General features: G+C 39.2%; 1 protein-coding gene across 1 annotated transcript in view; it reads right to left on the minus strand.

The window, feature by feature from the left end:
• The window catches only part of RSBN1L (round spermatid basic protein 1 like), a 98,623-nt gene that overhangs the window by 17,555 nt on the left and 54,121 nt on the right, over window positions 1–26,947 (minus strand). The window contains exons 3-4 of the mRNA XM_003268192.4: window positions 16,823–17,463; window positions 535–672 (exon numbers count right to left, since the gene is read on the minus strand). Coding sequence (XP_003268240.1) covers window positions 535–672; window positions 16,823–17,463 — 779 coding nt within the window. The remainder of the gene's footprint in view (window positions 1–534; window positions 673–16,822; window positions 17,464–26,947) is intronic.

Genomic DNA, 26,947 nt, shown 5'->3' on the forward strand with positions numbered 1-26,947 from the left:
TTATTTTATGGATGATGAAACTGAAGCCCAGAAAGTTTAAAGGGCTTGCCCAACCCAGATTAAGTACAGCCATGGCTAAAATATGGATGTGTAATTTTCCAGACGAGTTTTCCACAATGCTAAACTGTCATTCCTTTGTCTTAAACATCTGTAGTAGAATCCTTCCTGTACTTCTTAAATTCTTTAGTACTTAGTTTACAAAGAGCTGATAAACACATGGAACCTAATTTCCTAAAGTGTAAGAGGTGTTATTTCATGGCCCACCGCTTAGCTTTGCCATTACAATTAGAACCTGAGATGTCGCATGCACACACTACACAAGAATTACACAGTTTCCCATCTCTTGCTCTCCTTCCCTCCAGTTCAAATAAAACCAAAACGTTTCTATTTCTGAAACAGCCATTCATTTATATTGCATGTAGCATGAAAGAAACAATCACAATTTAGATTACTCATATTGGTTTTTTTTGCCTTTAAAAAAAAAAAAAAAAAAAAAAAAAAAAAACTCTAATCCCATGACAGATTATCTCTTACTTTTAAAAATGGTGACTCTTCCAACATGTCCAGGAACTCAGGGAAATAATCTCCTACTTCTTCATCAACCGCTCCCACCAAGCTTATTTGTCGCATTGGGCCAGCTCTGTAAGTACCATGAGAATATGTTCTTTTTACCTGAAGAATATGGATTTAATTAAAAGTTAAATACGTTCTTTTTACCTCAAGAATATGGATTTAATTAAAAGTTACACATAAGATAATGCTTGCTATCATTTTGTAACAATAAATTATTATCAGAATATTATATCATAATGAGGCAAGCAAAACAAAACTTTACTAACAGTAACAGATAAGGCATTTTAAAAAGAAAACTTGCACTAAATCAAGCTATTTTACTTTCTCTAACTATTCCTACACACTGCTTATGAAAACAGAGTTAAGACAAATAAGCATTAATTCTAGACAACTAACGTCTCCTTAGAACAGAGGAACTCATTATCTGCATATTCAAAAGTTGGTGTACCTGCATTTTTCTAAAGTGAAATGAAGTTCATATCTTTTCATCAAAATTTTCAAAATTAGACCCTCTGAAAACATTTAACCATCACCAGTGGCTTATATGTCTAAAAGGCCACCAGGGATGCTCTCCTTTTTTGATCTTACCATATTAACTAGAAACCAGTTTATATATCTATTATTAACTCTCATGAGAAACTACTAGAAATTAAGAATCACGGCCGGGCTCAGTGGCTCACACCTGTAATCCCAGCACTTTGGGAGGCCAAGGCGGGCGGATCATGAGGTCAGGAGATCGAGACCATCCTGGCTAACATAGTGAAACCCCGTCTCTACTAAAAATACAAAAAAAATAGCTGAGTGTGGTGGCGGGAGTGTGCCTGTAGTCCCAGCTAGGCTGAGGCAGGAGAATGGCGTGAACCTGGGAGGCGGAGCTTGTAGTGAGCCGAGATCATGCCACTGCACTCCAGCCTGGGCTGACAGAGCGAGACTATGTCTCAAAAAAAAAAAATTAGGAATCAGGAATCCTAAAATCCAAATCTGCCTTTGCTATCTACCAGCTACGTGACCTTCAGAAATCATTTGCGTTCCTTGAGCTGCAGTTTCCTTAACTGGAATGTTTTACAGCAGATTGCTGAAGAAAACTTGATAATGATATAAACTCACCTGCCATAATGCCAGCAAATGGGTGGCATTCAAAGAGCTAAAACAAAGCCATGTGCACCTCAAGATTCACTGGTAACTACATTTTTTGCCAGCATATTTAAATCCTGACAAAGAAACCTATGTGTTTTCATATACTAACACCAGTAAACAAGTTGAGTCTGTCTTCAAGCAAAACAACTCCTTTTGATAACCAAATTATAAGCAAAATTGTAATTGTCTCTTTCTCTGGATTAGCCTTTGTGGACACCAAATTTAGGAGACCAATTTGTCCCAGTGTGCCCAGGACTATCAGTCTTAAAACTGAAAGTATTGTATTTCAGGCAAACATGGATGGTCAACTTTTATCACATCACAGACACAGATTATAAAAGATAGTCACATCAAAAGTTGAATCCTTACAATCACAGCTGGCAAGAGTATCACGATGTAACAAAGTAAACCCCAACCCACATGTTTTCATAACAAAATCATTTAAGACAGAGAATCTCATTTGTTATTATAATCAGCAAAGCAGTTTAATAACGACATTAATTCTTTAATAAATTCACCTGATATCTAAGCTTAAGTTTTCCTAAACTGTTACAAATTGACTTCTCAGAATCACAAACCATTCCTACAAGTTAGAAAATTAAGGGCCTGTAAGCCCAGCACTTTGAGAAGTGGGAGGATATCTTCAGCCTGGCAGGTCCAGGCTGCAGTGAGCTGTGATTATGCCACTGTACTCCAGCCTGGGCAACAAAGCGAGATCCTGTCTCAAAAAAAAAAAAACAAAAAAACAAAAAAAAAGAACAGCAGGGGCTTATGCCCCATTGTATACTCATTGTCTCATCTTTTTCCTGTCTCCTAAAAATTCCTATCATCAGCACCTCTGCCCGGCCACCCATCATCTGGGAAGTGAGGAGCGCCTCTGCCCGGCCGCCCCGTCGGGGAAGTGAGGAGAGCCTCTGCCCGGCCACCCATCGTCTGGGAAGTGAGGAGCGCCTCTGCCCGGCCACCCGTCGTCTGGGAAGTGAGGAGCGCCTCTGCCCAGCCACCCATCGTCTGGGAAGTGAGGAGCGCCTCTGCCCGGCAGCCCCGTCTGGGATGCGGGGAGCGCCTCTGCCCGACCGCCCCGTCTGGGAGGTCTACCACGGAGGCCAGAAGCAATGTGGGGGCTGGACATGGTGGCTCATGCCTGTGGTCCCGGCACTCTGGAGGGCCGAGGCGGGTTGATCACTTCAGGCTAGGAGTTCGAGACCAGCCTGGCCAACATGGCGAAACATATGAAAAATACAACAGACAAACCAACCAACCAACCCAGCGACAACAGAACAGGTCTATCCTGGAGTCATACTCTAATTTTTTCTACTTTCCTCCCTTTCTGATCCTTTATCCCACTTTCTTTTTCTTCCTCTTCCTTCTCCTTCTTCTTTGTCAAATAGAGGATTGAGTTATTATCACTGATCCATATAAAGTCCCTCTCTCATTTATTTTAATTCCCACCCCCCATTTCTATTCCCCGACTTCCCATGTGCAACCTTCCTAATATGTTTGATACGCATCTTTTTGTTTGTATGTATTTTTAGAAAATGTTTATTGTTTTTGTGTGCAAAAAAAAAAATTAATAAAAAAAAAGAAAAAAAAATTCCTATCATCTCCAATATCAAGAGAGCTAAAAGTTAAAGCCTAACTCTACAACAGTCTTCAGGCTCTAGATGCATTAATAGCAGCACAGTAAGAAATTCAGTCTATGCACCTGTGTAATGCAGTCTATCAAAGAAGCTAAGGGTATCAATCTGAACTCTAGCACATTTACCAGAATATAACACATCAAGTCTGTTACGTGATTCTGAGATTCTGAGTTTTGTATCTCCAAATGACCATAAGGAGTTTTGAGAGACGACAGCCATTTAGAAAGTGAAATCAAACAACTGATATTGTAAAACACAAATTTCCCAAGTGCTTTGAAATATATCTAACAAGTCAAATTAGAGTTGGGGCAGTGGCACGAAACCGTAATCCCAGCTACCCAGAAAGCAGAGGCAAGAGGATCACTTGAGCCCAGGAGTTCAAGATCTGCCTGAGCAACGCAGCGAGACCAAAAAAAAAAACAGGTCAAATTATATATATTTCCACTTCATACAAGTAAGTATATTTTCTGTGCATAAATTTCCTTATCTTGTTTAAATTAGATACCTAAAACATCTAGTTCTAACAAAGCCATAATCAAGTCCTTACCACTGAGTTGTTTCATTCTACGACATCACAGTACCAACAATGATCACCTAAATAATTTGGGCAGTTTATCTTGTGGGGAGGGGATGACTGTTAGGAAAGAATTCTTATTAAGAGAATTCTTCTAAAATACGAAGCACAACTAAACTTTCAATTTATCTAGTAGTTTTAAAAAGTCATACTATACATGAAATAAAACCAAAAAACTATAACATTATTAAACTATAGAGAGTAGGAGATAATATAATAATCAGAAAACCAGAACCAATTGTTAACACAGTCCTTGTAGAGTAAAATTTATGTATTTAAATGTGAGTAAAAACATGTGTCATTGAGTAACAGGAAAAAAATGGGTAAAACTTGGGTGGTAATATTACAGACACATCATATGTCGTGCCATGACTCAAAAACTTTATTTACTAATTTTGCTTTGACCAGATATTTCTATTTCAGGTTAGAATAATTATTTCATTGATTGAAGAAGTATTACTGACCTAGCCATCTCATTTCTTTCAAATTATACATTTACATTAATTTCCAAGTTTACAAATACTGCTTTTTATTTCAAAATAAAACAAAACACGTCTGAATTACTATAGACCTAAACATTAAAATGTTTAACATAATAGACTGAATAAATCAAAAACCGATTTTTCCCCCTATTCTCTGTCTAGTTTGGGCACTACCTAAGAAGAGGCTTTATCTTTCGTTGATTATTTTTAAGTATGGTCCTATGAAAATTCATAACTATTTCAAAGGATTTTTTAGAGACCCTGAGTTTTTAAAGTAAAGTAACACAGACTCTACTCCGATTATATTGCTAAATATCTTAATTGAATTTTTAGTTAGTTCTTCCCACCTCATGCCAAAATACATATAAAACATACAGATGATATGTAAAATTCACTTTCACACATAACTTATTATAACAAAAGTATAAGTCTCTCTCTTTTAACCACAATGTACAAGTAGATGCCATTTGCCCACTAATAAAACCAAAAATAAATTCTATTATGAAACTGGCCTTTATAAAAACTGCTTAGCTCTCACATGTTTAAAACAAAACAGCAATGATCTTCCAAAACCTTTATTCTCCAATAGTAAAGATAAAACTATGATCACCCACCTGAATAAGCATATTTAAACTTAAACCAAATTTTAAAAATTAAATTGAAGTCATCAAAATCTTAATCTGTAAAAGTATTAAATTTTAAAATATATTGTAATATAAACTTTAATTATATATCATGTCATACAAATTTCTAGTTTAATAACACAATATTTCAAATCCATCAGTTGTAACCATTAACTTAAATGTTATAAATATGGCAAGTTACACACAACATTTCTGATTTAAAAAGTATATACTGGTTGATAAAATACATGATGGTACTTAAGTTGTTAAAATAAAATGTAAGAATAAAATCCACACGCTTTTCACAAAAATGTAAATACTTCTTGATATTGGTGACACCTCTTTTGTTGCAAAACTATATACCAAATATCCAGAATTCACCTATTACAAAAGAATAAAGCCTCAATTCTCTAAAAATCACCTATCCAGACTATGCCAGACTGCGAAGAACTCAAGGGCAGTGAGGCGGGAGAGGTAACAGATAAGGATTAGAAGAATCTCTAAATAATCAAAGTAAATGTCACAAAGACCATGGCTCATAAAAGTTCTTCTTACATATCAGTTCCTGTATTACGCACAACTGTAACTACTCTCTAAAATCATAAAGGATAAGAAACCACAAATTTAGAAGAGGAAGGAGGGGAAAAGGGTAAGCACAGCTGCAGCTGCCCTAAGGCATCATTATTGTATCATACTGACAAACCAATACTGAAAATAAAGTTACATTATGTTGCATGTGTTCAGCAATGAAGATATTTTTATAAAATCTTGATACTTAAAACTACATTTCCATTAACTAAAAAAATAGCTTATCTGGAAAACCGCACATCCTGATGACGCTCAATGTGACCTTACTATATTTGCTTTTATTCACTGCAGTAAACATTAATCAAACCAGTTTTCTGATGCAGTTAAAAAATTAACCTGAAAAAAAGTCAAAACATGTCACTGCTTTAAAATATACGCCAGGCGCGGTAGCTCACGCCTGTAATCCCAGCATTTTGGGAGGTCAAGGCGGGAGGATCATTTGAGAGCAGGAGTTTGAGATCAGCCTGGCCAACGTGACAAAACCCCGTCTCTACTAAAAATACAAAAATTAGCCAGGCATGGTGGCAGATGCCTGTAATCCCAGCTACTCAGGAGGCTGAGTGAGGCACAAGAATGCTTGAACCCAGGAGGCAGAGGCTGCAGTGAGCCAAGATCGCACCATTGCACTCCAGCCTGGGTGATAAAAATGAGACTCAGTCTCAAAAAATAAATTAACTAAATAAAAAATAATAATAGAATATATTTGCTTTCTAAAAAAAGAAATGCACTGAATTACAAAGATTATATATATAGTTCCTCTTGATTTAGGTATATAGATATGTCAAAAAGAACACAATAAAAGACAGGCATGATAATTATATATTTGTGGAAAAGCTTATATTTAAATAGTGGCCTTCAGAAGAAATATAACATATTTAATCTAAATCTCCTCCCCCTCCCCACAAAACCCCACGACCATCATGGCCACATTTTCACTTTTCCCCTTGTGTATTCTCTATAAATATTATGAAGGGAAAGAAGAAAGCAGAAGTAGGAGACCTATTGTACCCATTGCCAGTAAATGTCAATACCAAAATCTGAGAAGCCTTGGTTAACATAAAATGAAATAATTGTTTAATATTCGACTTATATAATGTAATATTTAAAAAAAAACACCTTAGGATTCTGAGGTTGGCTTGCTACAAAGGGAAAAAAGTAGCCTATTCTTAACAGGAAATATGTTGCCAAAAACAAATCTGTAAGATTTTTTACTTATTGCTGTTTTCTCTTATGTAATTATGAAAACTGCTGCAACGGGGAAAAGGCAAATATAGTAATAGTAAGTAATTTTTTAAAAAACCCCGAATAACGACTCACTTGAAACAACCTGCTGTTTCCCAAAACATGTTCCCTGAAAAGAGAGCTCCACAGTCCACTAAGTTTGGAAAATTCTTCTTGTTTAGGAGGCTCACCACGCACACTGGCTATTAAAGTTTCTGAGGAGTCTCACTGCAAACAAATATTACTTATTTGGTCCAGCATTACACTATTTTGGACTTCAAAACCTGTTTTTTTGTAGTTGTTTTAGTATACCTATCAACATTCCAAGATATTAAAAGTTCCTCAGAATACTTTCATAGTGATCCACAATAAATATAGAGATACAGATATTTTTAGCTTGTATCAGCACCAATGTGAAGAAAATACAAAAACGGGATCATTATCAGAGCCAAAGAATTGAGGGGGTGGGAGCAGAAGCTGTTGATTCAATTCTGCTGAGGTTTTTTTTTAGCGGGTGGGAAGGAGAGTCCCTTATTTTTAAAAACAAGGCCTGCTCAGGACATTCCGAGGCAATCTAAACATGACATAAATGTCTGGCCACAAGGGGGAGCCATTATCCATCACATCTGGCAGACAGTTTCTAATCAAAATAGGGAATATTTAATCAACATTTTATTTCAAAAATACCCATATAACTGCAACTAAAATAACGAAAGTATTATCCATTTTAAAATCAGTAAAATAAAGGGGGAAAGATTTTTTATTATTATTAGAGTATCTGGTCCCTGACACGATATTTTGTATAGATTAGTTCATAAGTATTTGGGGAGGATGGGGCAGGCACAATTGGTCAAAATGAAAATTTAGTACAAAAGCAAACAATATTTCAAAGATGAAACATCAAACTGCTTTTAGTAGCCTAACGCAGTGAATGACGCCAGCATGAATTCAACAAATGCTAGTGTTCTGCCCCAATTCTATAGTGAAGCAGGTCTAACAGTCAGATCAGATTTAATAAGTTTCATTATTAAAATAACAGATTTTTAATCATCAGTTAACACTTTGACGTAAGTTACCTGAGAAACAACTTAGAACCAGAATAAAATAAGATTTAGAGTTTGGAAGTGGAGGAAGGGTGGTTAGAAAACAACTGCTCCAGTTTTCACATTCTCACAGTTCTTAGTACAGGGTTCCAGAGTATGTATACTGATTAAACATAGTGACAAGCTAGAAATCTAATTTATTTCTTGACAGAGAAAACTCCTATTTTATTTGCCTTTTTCTATCCCTACGGTAGAACACAGGAACACAATAAATGTCTGAGTGAATATTTGAATGAAATACAGATGCTAGAAAACCTAAAACGAACGTGGTCAATTGCAAATGGCCCCAAATTCTTCCCAGGCCTGTATGCTCACTCCTGTGCAATGTGACTTTTGCCACTCCTGTCATCAAGAAGTGGAGTCTATTAATGGGCATGCACAAAAAAAGAAAGAATAAGGCCTACAATTTCATTGCACAACAGGGTGACTATAGTCAGTAATAATTGCACATTTTAACTAAAAGTGTGTTGTTAACTGGATTGTTTGTAACTCAAAGGATAAATGCTTGTGGAGATGGACACCCCATTCTCCATGATGCAATTATTTCATATTGCATGCTTGTATCAAGACATCTTATGTACCCCATAAATATATACATCTACTATGTACCCACAAATATTAAAAATTTAAAGAATTTCTTAAATAGACCGAGCACTTTGGGAGGCCAAGGTGGCACATGCCTAATCCCATCTATCTGGGTGACTGAGGCACAAGAATCACTTGAACCTGGGAAGCTGCAGTGAGCCAAGATCGTGCCACTGCACTCCATCCTGGACAATGACCTGTTAAAATATATATAATGCACAGCTTCTACCATCATATAAGAAAATACAAAACACATATAACATTACTATATATATACTCTTTTATCGACTAAAAATGGTGCTACTTAATTACCTAGAGCATAGCATTATGAATTTCTTTCTTTTTTTTGAGACGGAGTCTCACTCTGTCGTCCAGGCTGGAGTACAGTGAGACTCTGTCACACACACAAAAAACATTAAAGTAAAATGAATAAATAACCTAAAAGAAGTGGAGTTTATTTTTCCACACGAATCTAGGTTTCACCATGTGACTTCCCTTTGTCAATGGGACATTAGCAAACACAACACAAGCAGAAGCTTGTACACTGGGGCTTACCCTCTTTCTACTCAATGGAACCCTGTAACCACCACCATGCAAATGAGCTCAGGCTAACCTGTTGGATGATGAGAAAAATGTGGCCATCAACCCAGCTGACATACATCAACCACCAACTATGTAAGTGAGGTGTCCCAAGACCCAGCTGGTCTGCCAATCATCAGACATAAGAATGATGCCATATAGCCCCCAGCTAAGTTAGCAGAGACCAAAAGAATTGTCCGGCAAGCCCAAAGAACTGCGATAAATGAAACCTTTTTTCAAGTCACTAAGTTTTGAGGCTTTTGTTTATACATTTAATACAGCAAAAGCTAACAGATATGGACAGGTTACAAACTTTGGGAAAAGTTCATGCATATGTTTCTATCCTCAAATAGACTTTCATGATACAGTTTCATAATATATCACCAGCCTCAGGGCCACAGCATTAGAAAAATGACATGACCTGTTAAAATATATATATAATGCCACATGGTCTTCAAACCTTTCAGGCAACCTGCAAGGATACAGATGAAGATGGAAAACAGAATTATACAAGTAAAAAGAATTCCAAAACCGAAGACAAAAGAACAGGGATGTTTTAATCCTTTGTCAGTGTGGGGTATATGTGTTTAATAAAGTTGAACAGATGTAAAAATGAGTATTTGTGAAAGCTACGAAATACTATTACAGAGATAAACACTATCACTACAAAAATCACAGAAACAGCTACATAATTTGTCATCTTTTAGTTTCTACAGAATTTAAAGCAAATTATTTTGGTTGCCCTGATTGTAATTTAAGAAAAGTAACAAAAACAGAAAACTAGGCTCATCAGGATACAAACTCATCATGAACTTGGTTTGGGTTCCACAGCTATTGGTGGTCAGTACCATCAGGTTGCACAACCTAGGGACTGCCATTCACATCACTGAATGGCTGCAGTGCACAGCTTCTACCACCATATAAGAAAATACAAAACACATATAACATTACTATATATACTCTTTTATCGATTAAAAATGGTGCTACTTAATTACCTAGAGGATAGCATTATCATGAATTTCTTTTTTTGAGACGGAGTCTCACTCTGTCATCCAGGCTGGAGTACAGTGGCACAATCTCGGCTCACTGCACCCTCCGCCTCCTGGATTCAAGCAATTCTCCTGCCTCAGCTTCCCGAGTAGCTGGGACTACAGGCGCCTGCCACCATGCCCAGCTAATTTTTGTAATTTTTTTATTAGAAACGGAGTTTCACCATATTGGCCAGGCTGGTCTGGAACTCCTGACCTTGTGATCTGCCTGCCTCGGCCTCCCAAAGTGCTGGGATTACAGGCACGAGCCACCACGCCCAGCCATTAATTTCTTTAATGCTGCTAAATGTGTTTTCCAAACTATATTACATTCTAAAAAATAAAGGTCAGGCTGGGGTGGCTCATGCCTGTAAACCCAACACTTTGGGAGGCCGAGGCAGGTAGATCACCTGAAGTCAGGAGTTCAAGACTAGCCTGGCCAACATGGTGAAACCCCATCTCTACTGAAAATACAAAAAATTAGCCAGGTGTGGTGGTACGCATCTGCAGTCCCAGCTACTCGGAGCTGAGGCAGGAGAACTGCTTGAACCCGGGAGACAGAGGTTTCAGTGAACCGAGATTGTGCCACTACACTCCAGCCTGGATGACAGAGCTAGACTCCGTCTCAAAAAAAATTTTAAAAAGTCAAATTTGCACCATTTCTCTCTATCAACTTCACTCTACTCTGTCTTCCCACATTTTTCTAGATCTTTTGAATACTGCTTTTGGACTAGTTTTAACTAGATCAAAGATTTTTCAGATTATAAAAGGTACAAAAGGGAATTGAAGGATAGTTACTGAATTACAAAGATGTCAAGTACAAAACTTTTCTCTACAGTTCTGCTTTCCTCTGCTCTGTATAAAGCATTATCATCTCATAACAAGAGCAGGTGCTACTGAACTGAACCTACTGAACTTAGTCAAGATGGTCCCTAACTCAGATGGTTCAACTCATAATTTTTTGACTTTATTATGGGTTTATCAGGTTGAAACCTCATAGTTAGGTCAAGCGGCATCAGGACTTAAGATGGTTCAGCTTACTTACAATTTTTTTTTCCAGTGGGCTTATCAGAGGTTGTTTTTTGTTTTTGTTTTGTTTTGAGACAAGTCTCACTCTGTCACCCAAGCTAGAGTGCAATGGCGCGATCTCGGTTCACTGCAACCTCCGCCTCCAGGGCTCAAGCGATTCTTCCTGCCTCAGCCTCCCGAGAAGCTGGGATTACAGGTACCCACCACCACGCCCAGCTAATTTTTGTATTTTTAGTAGAGACGGAGTTTCACCATGTTAGACAGGCTGGTCTCTAACTCCTGACCTCAGGTGACCCACCTGCCACAGTGCTGGGATTATAGGCATGAGCCACCACGCCCAGCTGTTTATCAGAGTTTTAAATGCATTTTCAAGTTAAAAATATTTTTCACTTACAGGTTTATTAGGATGCAGCCCTAGCGTAAGTTGAGGAGCAGCTGAAGTTAGTGAGGAATCATCATGACCAAATCAACAAGTTTGATTCCTGAGCAAACACTTTAACATTAATTTGGCTTTATTATCCACAATTTGTTTTTGCTGTGGTTTATATTAGGTAAAACTACATTCCAATATTGGTACCTCTGTTCTCCCTTCCCCTAGAATATTGACTCACATTAGCTCAATTAATGTCGTCTCAACCAATTCTTTTGGTGAAAGCAATTTCACACGGCAGTATGTAGGCTAATCCACTTGATACCACCAAAATATACAGTTTCACTATATGATTCTAATAACAAGCATTCATTAATGGAAAACTAGTTTTTTCTAAATTTCATATAACCTAATTACTAAACTTTTGTTTTTGTTTTTTGGGGTTTTTTTCTTTGAGACAGGATCTCACTCTGCCACCCAGGCTGGAGTGCAGTGGTGTGTTTTTCTTCATTTTCAAAGAGACATGGGCCTTGCTATGTTGCTCAGGCTGGGCTCAGACTCCTGGGTTCTAGTGATCCTCTTGCCTCAGCTTCCTGAATAGTGCCATGGCAAATTACTAAACTTTTGACATTCCAAATAACTAGCATGTACATAATAGTACCACAGATAAGGGAAAGGGGAATGTTGGAAGATAAATGGGGTACAAAATACATTTTGTTTCTCAGGATGAGTGTTAATGCCATATTCTAAGAAGTGCTGAAAACTTCCATGTTCTCAAAAACAGTGATTAACAAAATGAGGTCTTGAATATACAGGAATAAATCTTTTAAAAATCTGCGAGACCTCTATGCTGAAAACCAGAAAATATTACTGACAGAAAATAAAAAGACAAATGAAAAGGAATACCATGATCATAGACTGGAAGACTCAATGTTGTAAAGGCATCTACCCTAACTTATCTACAGCCTCAATGTAATACCAAGCAATATTCTAGCAGATAACTCTTTGAAACTTGACAAGCTGATTCGAAAGTTTATATGGAAATGTAAAGAGCCAAGGAAATCTTGAAGAACAAAGCTGGCAAACCGATTCTAGATTACTGAGATTAATTATAAGCTAGGCACAGTGGCTCACATCTGTAGTCCCAGCTACCCAGGAAGCTGAGGTGGGAGGATCACTTGAGCCCAGGAATCTCAGGCTACAAAACACTATGATCGTACCACTGCACTCTAGCCTGGCTGATAGAACAAGACCCTGTATCTATCAATCAATCAATCGAATTATTATAAAGCTGTAACAATTTGACAAAGAAAACAATGGAATCACAGGGAGCCCAGAAACAGACGCACACACACATGATTAGCTGGTTTAAGGTGACACTACAATACAATGAGGAAGGGGTATCTTTTCCATAAATGATGCTGGGTCTTTTGGATATTTATATGGAAAAACATGAACCTTGATCTTTTACCTCATGCCATATACAAAGATCAATTCCAGATGAACTACAGATTATTTTTCCAATACTTTTAGCTGCTGTTTTATTAACTATAGATTTAACCATGAAAGGTAAAACAATAAAAGTTTCCAGAAGAAAACTTCACAGAATATATTAACGACTTTGTGGTAGGCAAAGATTTCTAAAACAGAATGTAAGAAACAGTTATCATAAATGGATTATAAATTATAAATTAGATTACATTAAACTTAGGAACTTCTAGTTATCAAAAACACCTAAGAGTGAAAAGGTAAGACACCAAGTAAGAGGAAATATTTGCAATACAGTTAGCTGACAAAAGATTCTTATCTATACATATAATAGTCCAACAAATCAACTAGAAAAAAAAGCAAATAAGAAATTGACAGAGTGGACAGGTACTTTACAAAAGAGGATATTCAACTGGATAATAATCATATAAAAAGGTACCTGACATCCTTAGTCATCAGGGAAATACAAATTAAACCACAGGGAGCTACCACTACATAGTCACCAGAATGACTTAAATGAAAAAGATAGACACTACTAAGCGTGGCAAAGGATGTGGAACACTGCTACTGGGAATGTAAATCGGCACAGTAACTTTGGAACACTGGCAGTATCTAGCAAAACTGAACAGGTACATATGTTTTGATCCTGAAATCCTAATCTTAGGTATATACTCAAAACAAACACATACATATGCTCATCAAGACATGTGAAAAATATTCATTGCATCCATGTTCTACCAGTCTCAAACTGGAAACAACTCAAATGTCCATCCATATGGTAACAAGATAAACAAACTGTGGTATATTAACACTGGTATACTAACACAGTGGAATACCATGCAGCAGTACCACTACATACAAGATGGATGAATCTCACAAACCTTATACCACAGAAAAGAGACCAGACACAACAATGTACGTACTATCTGATTCCACTGAAGTTCAAAAAGAAGCAAAATATATCAGTGATGTTCAAAGTCAGGACAGTGATCATCTGGGTATCTGTTCATGTGGTGGGATTGGGGGGTTGGCACAGTACTGATAAAGAAGGGTTTGGGGAAGGTTTCTGGCTACTAACAATATTTGGCTTTTTCAAATCATGGGTGTGTTCTCTGTGAAGATTCATCAAGTTATACATTTATAATATGTATACTATGTATTGTATATACATTACACTTCAATAAAAAGTTTACTAAATAAAATCAACTCCTGGAGGGACACTTCAATGTAGGCTAAGAGAGCTTTAACTGGGAGGACTCAAGGGATGAGAAATAGAACTGTGCAAGAAGAAGCATGCTCATTTTTCTCCTACTGCTCTCTCTTCTGGATCCCATTCAGTTTCATAAAGCCAGTGCCTCAGGACAAATCGAAGGCTACCTCCCCAATCTGCGCACAACTTCCCCACTCAGAGGAATGATAAGATCTGAAGAATCTTGTGATAAAAGGAATATGGTCCTTGCACATGTACTTTCCTGCCTTTAAGTCTATAGCTAAAGAAGCAAAAGTAGTCCCTGCAGCTGACATGCTTAGGTCACCAGGGTAGCAGATCACACAGATATGGGGCCAGAACCACAACTGGTAACAAACAGGATCCATCTGCCTGGAGTTTCCTCTTTGCAATATATATTACCCAAGAAGCCCGAAGAGATGGTGACAATCAGAGTAGGTGGCTCATCAAGGACTTGAGATCCACAACCCAGGCACACACTGCCATGATTAACAAGTCCAGCATCTCATTTTATTTAGTAACAAAAGCGGTTTTCATGGTGTACATATTACACAATTTAGATGAAAATTCTTATCATTATAGTTTAAAATAATTCCTAACCTTATTTGAAAAACCATCTGAAAAGCACGTAATGTGATGCACATCAATGTATTGTCACATTTAAAAGGTTACTGAAGCAAACTTGCACAGTATCAAAGCAAGAAAGTTTGTGATATTGTGGAAATAACCGGGAATGGGAGCCAAAAGGCCCAATAGAAAACCGGACATTTAGGAGACATGCAATAAATGACAAATGAATGATAAGGTGATAAGGCACTTTGAGCATGTTGTCTCTTCTCTCACTGGATCTGTTTCTTCACTGCTAAAATAAGATTATAATGAGGATTAAATGAGTTACTACATATAAAATACTCAGAACAACTAGTCCTTGGCACAGTCAGTACTCAATAAATAGTAAACACTATTATTAGATGCCAGTCCTGATTCTGCCATTATATTCAGGTGTAACCTCAGACAAGTAACTCACCATTTTGGGTTTCTATAAAATGACAGGGCTAGTAATGGATGCTCCATAGCTCCCTATCCACTTTAGAAAATATTTAAACTTCAATTCTCAAACATGTTGTGTTAGAGAATAATTCCCACACATGTTATGTTAGAGAATAATTCCCACACACGCACATTAGAAATTATTTTCCAGGCCAGGAGAGGTGGCTCACGCCTGTGATCCCCACACTTCGGGAGGCCAAGGCAGGCAGGTCACCTGAGGTCAGGAGTTCGAGACCACCCTGGCCAACGCTGCAAAACCCTGTCTCTACTAAAAATACAAAAATTAGCCAGGCATGCTGGTGCATGTCTGTAATTCCAGCTACTTGGGAGGCTGAATCAGGAGAATCGCTTGAACCCGGAAGGCAGAGGTTGCAGTGAGCCAAAGTCGCACCACTGCACTCCAGTCTGACTCCATCTCAAAAAAAAAAACAAAAACAAAAACAAAAAAAGACCACATTATTTTCCAGACTACCATCTACTACAGAATATACACCAAAGACACTCGTACTATTTAGGGTGGGGTACATGTGGATGTGACTGAACATCCAGACTACCATTTAAAGTGAAAACTGTAACTTGAGCACCCATCAAAAAAGGAATATATTCAGAATAAGGAAAGGAGCCCTGGATGAAGATTAAGATTTTGTTCTATTCCTGACACTGCTGACAATGTTAAACAATACCTTACTCCTCTATCTCTATGTCTGTTTACTTATTTGTAAATTGAGAGGTGTTGGGATAAATAATCACTAAGATCCATTTGAGACTTCCTTTACTTTTCCCCTCCTTCCAAACTAGAATGTTGTCCTAGAAACCAAAAACTGTTTCTAGAAAACCAAAAACTACAGCATGAATAAATGTGAGAACTGGCCAATCTCTAGACTAAACAGTCCCAATTTGAGGATGGGTGATAATGGCACCAGCCTTTCAGATGGGCCCACACTGATGTTCAAGACCCAGCAGACCCTATTCTGTCTGCTTTCCAGAATAATATATATTCTCCACCACAGAGAAGGGTAGGAAATGAAAATTAGCTCAATATACTGATTGCCACTTTTTACGCATCATTACACAGTAACTGATGATTCCTTCATACCCCAATATTTTTAATGGCCAACATTTATTCAGTACCTACCATGTGATGAGCCTGGTGCTAAGTACCTTAAAGCATCCTAAAGCTAGAAGACAATTTTAGGTGATTTCCAGGTAAGAAAACTATTTAAGGACTGGAAAATACATGGCTAAATTCATTTCCTTAGGTTCAAGATCACTCCTTCCTTGCAAAAAAAAAAAACACAGAATCTTAATTATTTCATTAACTGTCTTTAAGAAAAAAACACAGGTAAGTGAAAATTGAATTTTAAATTCTGATGCTCACATCAAGAAAGTAATTTACTCTTAATACTCCCAAATGGCTTCATTATATTCTTACCTTTTTATTTCAACCTAATTAGGAACAAAAAACAGAAACTCATCTAAAAATATATAATTAAAAGTTATTTTATAAAACTGAAAACCTCTTACCTGAGCATGAAAATTGGACATAGTCGTTGTCTCTATATCTTTCTTTCCCAATATCTCCATTTTCACTGGTGAATTGGGAAAATTAAATGAAAAATAGTCTAAAAAGTCAGGTAAATAAGTAGCTGCCCCATGAACAATACCCATCACGTAGAAAGCTGCAGAGTTTTCGTTTTCACTGAACACTAGACCCACAAACTCTTCTGCAAACCTCTCCATCTCCATAGGAGACAGGTGGGAGAGTTCGTTACTGTAGGCATGGATAACTGATGCACCTCCATTAGGCTGGTGCTCTATATGAATGAGTTGTTTAAATTCCAAAGTATCCAACCTTTTGAGGTTATTCTGAACTCGTGGCTCCTTTAATGAGACAAATGGAAACTCACTGTTCTCTGGAATTTTGGAATCGTAGTTCTTGGTATCCAAATTCTTCCCAACGTAATCTTTTATGTTATCATTTAGGATGCCTTTGGCTGCTTGATCTTCAACATCAGTTAGCAATCCTGAGCAGATGGTCTGAATAGATTTGCTATACATTTTCGGACGCTTCCGTTTTTCATTCTCTTTGTGTTTCTTTTTCTTTTTCTTCTTTACCTTTTTAATTTGTAAGTCTTCTATACTTGTTTTTGGTTTCTCCTTCCCACCTGTTGGAAAAAATGTTTTTTGAAACTCCGTATTTTAATTACTTTAAAAACCATGCTTTAGGAACAGTTTTGTGTAAGAAAGAAGTTTACTTCTGAAAATTTACTCAGAATTATATATTTAGGACTCATTTTTTACAGAATTGATAATCAATATTTAGTCAGTCTTTTTTGAGAAGGAATCTTGCTCTGTCACCCAGGCTGCGGTCCAGTGGTGTAATCCTGGCTTACTGTAACCTCTGCCTTCTGGGTTCAAGCAATTCTCCTGCCTCAGTCTCCCAAATAGCTGGGATTACAGGAGCGCGTCAACATGCCCAGCTAATTCTTGTATTTTTAGAAGAGACAAGGTTTCACCATGTTGGCCAGACTGGTCTCGAACTCCTGACCTTGTGATCTGCCCACTTCAGCCTCCCAAAGTGCCGGGATTACAGGCGTGAGCTACCACACCCAGCCAGTCAGTCTCTTCATCTACACAGCGAGAGAGAGAGAGAGAGAGACAGACAGACAGACAGACAGACAGACAGGCGTAGAGCAAAGTTACATCTACAGTGTGTGCTACCATTCTGACATATAGCAAATGCTCACAGTTTACAGAAATAACAAGATGAATGAATATTTTAGAAAACAATCTTCAGGGTGGGCGCCGTAGCTCATGCCTGTAATCCCAGCACTTTGTGAGGCCGAGGTGAGTGGACTGCTTGAGGTCAGGAGTTCGAGATCACCCTGGCCAAGACAGCAAAACCCCATCTCTACTAAAAACACAAAAATTAGCTGGGCATGGTGGTGAGCATCTGTAATCCCAGCTACCCGGGAGGCTGAGGCAGGAGAATTGCTTGAACTGAGAGGCAGAGATTGCAGTGAGCCAAGATCGCGCCACTGCACTCCAGCCTGGGCGACACAGTGAAACTCCACCTCAAAAAGAAAAAAAATAAAGAAAAAAAGAATCGTCTATGCCCAGTGTCTTTCCTTTACCACCTTATCATTCTTACTGCTTAAATTCTGGTTCTGTTTTCAATCTGTTTAAATTTGCTCTCCCAGAACGTTGAAATATCAAATCCAGTCATATTTACTCAAATCATTTTTTCTGGTGTCTCTGTGATTTGACAGAACTATCCAGCACATCCTTGATTACTTCTGATAATGCCACTGTCTTAATTTTTGGTCTAACAGCTGCATAACTGTCTCTCATCCTGAATGCTACAGCCATATTAACCTTTCTATAATTTTTATGTATTCTTTTGATCATATTCATTCCTTAGCTAAACTGCTTTCAAGAGCTCTCAATGTCTACCTATAATCTCTTCACTCTGGAATCCAAAGACAGTGCCCTCAAGTACCTCATGCTCTGGTCAGACTGAACTATTTATTTACAATTTCTTACAAAACATAACTACTGGCAAAGGCATTTCCTCTCCTTAAAATACCCTTGCCTTGCTCGTTATTTACCAATGAACTCTTTTCTATCCATTTGATGTGACTGAAAGTTTTCTGAGGCACCCCCAGAAGCTGAGCAGATGCCAGCATCATGGTTCCTGTACAGCCTGCAGAACCATGAGCCAATTAAACCTCTTTTCTTTATAAATTACCCAGTCTGAAGTATTTCTTTATAGCAGTGTAAGAATGGACTAATACAGAAAACTGGTACTGAGGAATGTGGCATTGCTATAAAGACATCTGACAATGTGGAAGTGACTGCCCTGGTAGAGAAGTTCTCCATGAGAGCTCCATTCCTTTAGCAGGCTTCTGCCTGAACATCCAGGTGTTTCCATACAGCCTCTGAAAACTAGGTGGAAGCTCCCAAGCCTCAAATCTTGCATTCTGTGTACTGGCAGGCTTAATACCACATAAAGCCACCAAGACTTATGGGTGGCACCCTTGAATAGTGGCTCAAGCTATACCTGGACACCTTTGAGCCACAACTGGAACTGCGGTGGCTGGGGAGCAGTATTGTGAGGCTGTGCAGAGCAGCAGGGCCCTGGGCCTAGCCCAGGAAACCATTCAGTCCCACTAGGCCTCCAGGCCTGTAATGGGAGGAGCTGCCACAAGGTTCTCTGAAATGCCTTCTAGGACTTTCCCCCATTGTCTAGCCTGTTAGCAGTTGGCTCTTCCGTTTTATTTACACAAATTTCTGCAGCCTGCTTGAACTCTTCCCTGACAATAGGCTTTTCTTTTCTACCACATGGCCAGACTGCACATTTTCCAAACCTTTATGGTTTGGAAAAGTTAATGTGGGGAAATGTGGGGTTGGAGCCCCCACACTGAGTCTCCACCAGGGGACTGCAGAGTGGGGCTATGAGAAGAGGGCCACTGTCCTCCAGACCCCAGAATGGTAGATCCACCAAAAGCTTACACCATGCACTTGAAAAAGCCTCAAGCACTCAATACCAGCCCTTGAGAGCAGCCACAGGGGCTGAGCCCTGCAAAGCCACAGGGGTGAGGCTACCCAAGGCAATGGGAGCCCACCTCTTGCATGAGAGTGTCCTGGATGTGGGTCATGGAGTCAAAGGGGATTATTTTGGAGCTTTAAGATTTAATGACTGCCCTGCTGGGTTTCAGACTTGCATGAGGTCTGTAGCTCCTTTTTTTGGCCAATTTCTCCCTTTTGGAACAGGAGTATTTACTCAATGCCTATACCCACCCCCCTCTATGTTAGAAGTAACTAACTTGTTTTATATTTTATAGGCTCATAGGTGGAAGAGACTTGGCCTTGTCTCAAATGAGACTTTGGACTTTGAACTTTTGGGTTAATGCTGGAATGAGTTAAGATTTGGGGGAACTGTTGGGAAGGCATGACTGAATTTTCCAATGTGAGAAGGACATGAGATTTGGGAGGGGCCAGGGGTGAAATGATATGGTTTGGATCTGTGTCCCCTCCCAAATCTCATGTCGAACTGTAATCCCCAATTACAATTGAAGGTGGGGCCTGGTAGGAGGTAACTGAAATCTTGGGGGTGAATTTCCCCCTGGGTTCTGCATCACCATTCTGATTGACATCTGGTTGTTTACAAGTGTGCAGCACCTCCCCCATCACCACCTCTCTCCTGCTCTGGCCATGTACGGCATGCCTGCTTTCCCTTCACCTTCCACCGTAATTGAAAGTTTCCTGAGGCCTCCCGAAAGCTGAGCAGATGCCAGCACCATGCTTCCTGTACAGCCTGCAGAACCATGAGCCAATTAAACCTCTTTCCTTTATAAATTACCCAGTCTCAGGTATTTCTTTATAGAAGTGCGAAAACGGACTAATACACTATCCTTTAATGCAGCGGTCCCCAATCCCAGGGCAACAGACCGGTACTGGTCCATAGCCTGTCACAATTAGGCCGCACAGCAGGAGGTGAGCAGTGGGCGAGCCAGCGAAGCTTCATCCGTATTTACAGCCATTCCCCATCACTCACATTACTGCCTGAGCTCCACTTCCTGTCAATATTAGATTCTCATAGGAGGGTGAACCCTATTATGAACCATGCATGTGAGGAATCTAGGTTGCCTGCTCCTTATGAGACTCTAATGCCTGATGATCTGAGATGATACTAGTGCTGGGAGCTGCTGCAAATATAGATTAACAAGCTCAGGGCTCCCACTGATTCTACATTATGGTGAGTTATATAATTCATTACATATTATAATGTAATAATAATAGAAATAAAGTGCACAATAAATGTAGTGTCCTTGAATTATCCCGAAACCATCCCATCTGTCCATGGAATAATTGTCTTCCATGAAATCAGTCCCTGGTACCAATAAGGCTGGGAACCACTGCATTAAAGACAACTCTTATATCCTTTCCTTCATGTTGCTTTCCCTCATTTCTCAAATTAGAACTGAAATCACTTCACTCCTAACTCATATATTATAAAAGTTACATGTTTCTCTCATAGGACACCTGTATACCATGTCAATCAACACCGTATGAGTGAAACAAATAGCCTTTATATTAATTTAGAGTGAAATGATACCTCTTTTTCCATCATTATATCCCTCATACTATCTAGCATATTGCTACATAAGAACATTTAATGAAAGTATGAATGAAAAAGTCTGTCTCACTAACAGACTACCTGAGGCTTATAGTTTTTTCCCTTATCAACTTTTTTTTTTTTTTTTTTGAGACGGAGTTTTGCTTTTTGTTTCCCAGGATGGAGTGCAATGGCATGATCTCGGCTCACTGCAACCTCCGCCTCCAGGGTTCAAGTGATTCTCCTGCCTCAGCATCCCAAGTAGCTGGGATTACAGGCATGCGCCACCATGACCAACTAATTTTGCATTTTTAGTAGAGACAGAGTTTCACCATGTTGTTCAGGCTGGTCTCGAACTCTTGACCTCAGGTGATCCACCCGCCTTGGCCTCCCAAAGTGCTGTCATTACAGGCGTGAGCCACTGTGCCCAGCCTCAGTCAAGCTTTTGCACATATGAATACCACTAAATTCTAGCCCTGAAAACAGCAAAAACTACTTTAAGTTGATAGCAATCCATAAAAGTGATGTTTAATGTTAAGAAATTCTCTGTAAAAATTCACAGAAGTGATAATTCATAAGTATCCAATGAAGAACTAGTATGAGAAGCAAAAACAGAAATCTGTCAACATTATTCATTACACAGGTGTATAAAGTCATAAAAGGCAAAGTGTTAATTCTCTAAAGAGTCTATCTGTGGCCAGGCGCAGTGGCTCACACCTGTAATCCCAGCACTTTGGGAGGCCAAGGCGGGTGGATCACCTGAGGTCAGGAGTTCGAGACCAGCCTGGCCAACATGGTGAAACCCCGTCTCTACTAAAACTATGAAAAATTAGCTGGACATGGTGGCACGCACCTGTAATCCCAGCTGAAATTGCACCATTGCACTCCAGCCTGGGTGACAAGAGCAAGACGTCTCCCCAAAAAAAAAAAAAGTCTTTCTGTAAGCAGCTAAGACACACACTTGAATAATGTTATCAAATTCAGACTTGCTGCCTAGGTATGAACTATCAAAATATCATATTTAGGTTAATTAGTATCTTAAGAACAAAATTAATTTTTTTAAAAAAGTCAAACAGTAGGCCAGGCATGATGGCTCACACCTGTAATCCCAGCACGTTGGGAGGGCAAGGCAGGAGGATCACTTGCACGCCGCAGTTCCAGACCAGTGTGGGCAACATGGTGAGACCCTGTCTCTACAAAATCTTTTTTTTTTAATTAGCTGGGCATGTTGGTACATGCCTGTAGTCCCAGCTACTCAGAAGGCTGAGGCAGGAGGATGGCTTGAGCACAGTAGGTTGAGGATGCTGTGAGCCATGATTATACCACTGCACTCCAGCCAAGGCAACAGAAAAAAAATAAAATAAAAATAAATGTAAAAAGTAAAACAGTCCAGACATGGCTGATGCCTGTAATCCCAACACTTTGGGAGGCCAAGGCAGGAGGATCAATTGAGGCCAGGAGTTCAAGATCAGCTTAGGGAACACAGAAAGACCTCATCTCTACAAAAAAAAATGAAATAAAAATAAGTGAAAGAGGGGACTAACCAAAATGAAAGATGAAACAATAAAAAAAAAAATCAGGGAAAGAAGGTAGAAATGCAATAAAAAATAGAATTTAAGAAAGCTTAAAGGGCATAGGTGTGATTAATGACATTCCTAAATACAACTGAAAATATATGTAGAACTGCATAAATTATGCAATTGTTGCCAAAATGAATAAAACTTCATTTGAGTGAAAGTATATGTAATATCCTACACCTATGCCTAACACCAAAAAAGGTTAAATCAGAAAATATTATCAGTAGAACATATTACTTTGAAATAAAACAGAGACAACACTTAGTCTATTTCATAGGCATGAGGATAAACCAAAAGGTACTATAACAGGAACTGAAAAATGCAAACCAATAAGAAATCAGTTAAGAGATTCCTTTAGGAAAAAAAAAAAAAACCTTGTGTTGTTTTTTTTTATAGAGACAGGGTCTCACTATGTTGCCCGGGCTTCGGCTTCCCAAAGCGCTGGGATTACAGGCATGAGCCAGTGCACCCGGCCAAGAGATTCTTAGACTGAGCATCAAGGAGTTAAATTCTCACAGCAGAGCAGCCTGGGAAACATAGCAAGACACTGTCTCTACAAAAAATACAAAAATTAGCTGAGTGTGGTGGCAAATACCTGTATTCCCAGCTACTCAGGAGGCTGAGGCAGAAGGATCACCTGAGCCTGGGGAGGTAAAGGCTGCAGTGGCCTATGATCACACCACTGTACTCCAGACTGGCAACAGAGAACGACCTTGTCTCAAAAAAAAATTCCCATGGAAAACTATTCTGTAATTAAATACTGAAATGAGCACTGTATGCAGAAGAGATAATATATCTGAGACTGTTATTCTCAGAGAGTCCTGTTTGCAAGGTTGACTCTCGGCTAGCATCTAGGAACTCATATTTTTGGAGGGTTCCCCCCATTCCGTAAGTAAGAGTCTTCACTGTGCCAAAACTGTGCAAACAATATAGTTTTGTTGTTGTTATTGTGGTGGTGGTTGTTGTTTGAGACAGGGTCTCACTCTGTCACCCAGGCTGCAGTGCAGTGGTACAATCTCGGCTCACTGCAACTTCCGCCGTCTCCCAGGTTCAAGCGATTCTCCTGCCTCAGCCAATCAAGTAGCTGGAATTACAGGCATGCACTACCATGTCTGGCTAATTTTGTATTTTTAGTGGAATCGGGGTTTCACCACGTTGACCAGGCTGGTGTCGAACTCCTGACCTCATGTGATCTGCCTCGGCCTCCCAAAGTGCTGGGATTACAGGTGTGAGCCACCACACCAGGCCTAAACAACATACTTTTGCTGAACCCTTGTTTTCCTTCTGGGAGTCTGGAATTTTAGTTTGTGGTAGGCAGATGGTGCCTATATGATCAATGTCCAAGAAAAACCCTGGGCACTGAGTTTTTAATGAGCTTCTCTGGCAGACAAGATTTCACACGTGTTGTCACAACTCATCACTGCAAGAATTAAGTACATCATGTGTGACAACATGGGGAAAGGACTCTTAGAAACTTGTGCCTAGTTTCTTCCAGACATTGCAGCAAGTGCTATTTTTCTTGTTGATTTTACTTTGTATCCTTTCACTGTGTCTGTGTGTGTGTATATTTTTTTAAAGATGGGTTCTTGCCATGTATGTGAGTGTGTGTGTGTGTATATACATATTTTTTTTTTTTTTTAAAGATGGGTTCTTGCCACGTTGCCCAGGCTGGTCTCGTACTCCTAGGCTCAAGCAATCCTCCTGCCCCAGCTCCCCAAAACGCCGGGATAAGAGGTGTGAGCCACCATGCCTGTCCTCCTTCACTATAATAAATCATAGCCATAAGTACAACTATATGCTGACTCCTGTGAGTCCTTTCAGCAAATCACAGGCCCTGGGAGTAGCCTTAGGAACCCCCAGTGGACACAGGCAAAATGCATTCTTTACATGAAACCAAACTGGGGTGCCAGCATTCACTAGATAGATTTAAGAGCTTTATATAATCTCTCACTCATTTCCTATCTCTACATATGAAATGCAGTAGATATGTATGCAGAAAATTTTAAAATAAGGAAAAAGGCCATTTTATATACCAATTTGCTTCTCCTACACTAAATAGTATTTAAAGTCCACGTTAAATCTATAATTCTTTTTTTTTCTTTTTTTTTTTGAGACCGAACCTCGCTCTGTCACTCAGGTTGGAATGCAGTGGCACGATCTTGGCTCACTGCAAGCTCCACCTCCCAGGTTCACACCATTCTCCTGCCTCAGCCTGCCTCAGCCCACCTCAGCCTCCTGAGTAGCTGGTACTACAGATGCCCGCCACCACACCCAGCTAATTTTTTTGTATTTTTAGTAGAGACAGGGTTTCACCACATTAGCCAGGATGGTCCCGATCTCCTGACCTCATGATCCGCCCGCCTCGGCCTCCCCAAATGCTGGGATTACAGGCGTGAGCCACCACGCCTGGCCTAAATCTATAATTCTGTAACAGAACCCAATAAAGGATCCTGACAGGTACCTGTAACAGAAAGAACAGAACTGCTATCCAACTAATCTGGCCCTTCAAAAAGTGTAAGATTAGAAGTAAAATGGTGGCCAGGTACAGTGACTCATGCCTGTAATCCCAGCACTTTGGGAGGCTAAGGTGGGTGGATTGCTTGAGGTCAGGAGTTTGAGACCAGCCTGGCCAACATGGTGAAACCCCATCTCTACTACAAATACAAAAATTAGCCAGGTGTGGTGGCGCGCGCCTGTAGTCCCAGCTACTCGGTAGGCTGAGGCAGGAGAATCGCTTGAACCCGGGAAACAGAGGTTGCCGTGAGCCCAGACTGCGCCACCGCACTCCAGACTGGGTATCACAGTGAAACTCCATCTCAAAAAAAAAAGAAAGAAGAAAAATGTTGATGGGAGCACCTCCCCAAAGCCACATACAAACGCACAAAGCAGACCACACACACAAAGTACCACAGATACACACATGTATAGAGTCAGAGCCAGAGAGAAAGTGCCAGACTGGGAGTGAGGGTATCAGAAACAGAGATGCAGATATACTTACAGCCAGAGAGAGACACTCACAGAAGTAGAAAGAAGCGTACACAGAAACAAAGACAGCATGTGTTGTTAACGGCTAATTATGAAAAGAAAAATAAAAAAAAACTTTTAAGATCACAAATTCATTGGGTTAATTCTACCACTGACTTTCGTATACTTTTTGTATTAATAAAGTGAAAAACAAAATTCAGAAAAATTTATAAAATTTATATCTATCTTTCTCTCTCCCCGATCCCATTATTATATATAGGAAAAAAGTACTAATTAGCTTAGTTATTCTCAACTTTTGGCCTCTGGGGAATGAATCTGCTTTTTTTTGCACTGCAGTTTTGTCGCTCTTCCAGCCATGATTTACCTACCTGTGACCTTTAGTACACTACCAATCACCTTGGACACTGGCTTCTTTTAACCCCATTCTAACTGCTCACCAGCAAACTTATTTAAAACGCTATAATGACAAACATTTACTCTAAAAAATACTATAATCATAACACATGTTCTCACACTTTACCATTAATAAGCAACATAAAAATGTCTGGAACATAATGCATACAATCAGAAAAAGCAGTTGGTGAACTTTAGTATAAAATGAGACCCACTAAATAAACTTTGTTTCAAACTTATTTGTTCCTTTAAACTATTTTGAAAAGAGCAAATAATCCAACTTTCTTAGCAAATAAACCTTTATAAGGTTTTTGCATTAATAAAAACTTTTTATCATATATATAATTTTGTGTATATTTCTAGTCAAAAAAAAACTTGACAGGCCGAGCGCAGTGGCTCACGCCTATAATCCCAGCACTTTGGGAGGCCAAGGCAGGCAGGTTGCCTGACCTCAGGAGTTCACGATCAGCCTGGGCAACATGGTGAAACCCTGTCTCTACTAAAATACAGAAAATTAGCCCCAGGCATGGCAGCGTGCGGCTGTAATCCCAGCTACTCGGGAGGCTGAGGCAGGAA

The sequence above is a fragment of the Nomascus leucogenys genome, chromosome 13, assembly GCF_006542625.1.
Source record: "Nomascus leucogenys isolate Asia chromosome 13, Asia_NLE_v1, whole genome shotgun sequence".
Classification (NCBI taxonomy): Eukaryota; Metazoa; Chordata; class Mammalia; order Primates; family Hylobatidae; genus Nomascus; species Nomascus leucogenys.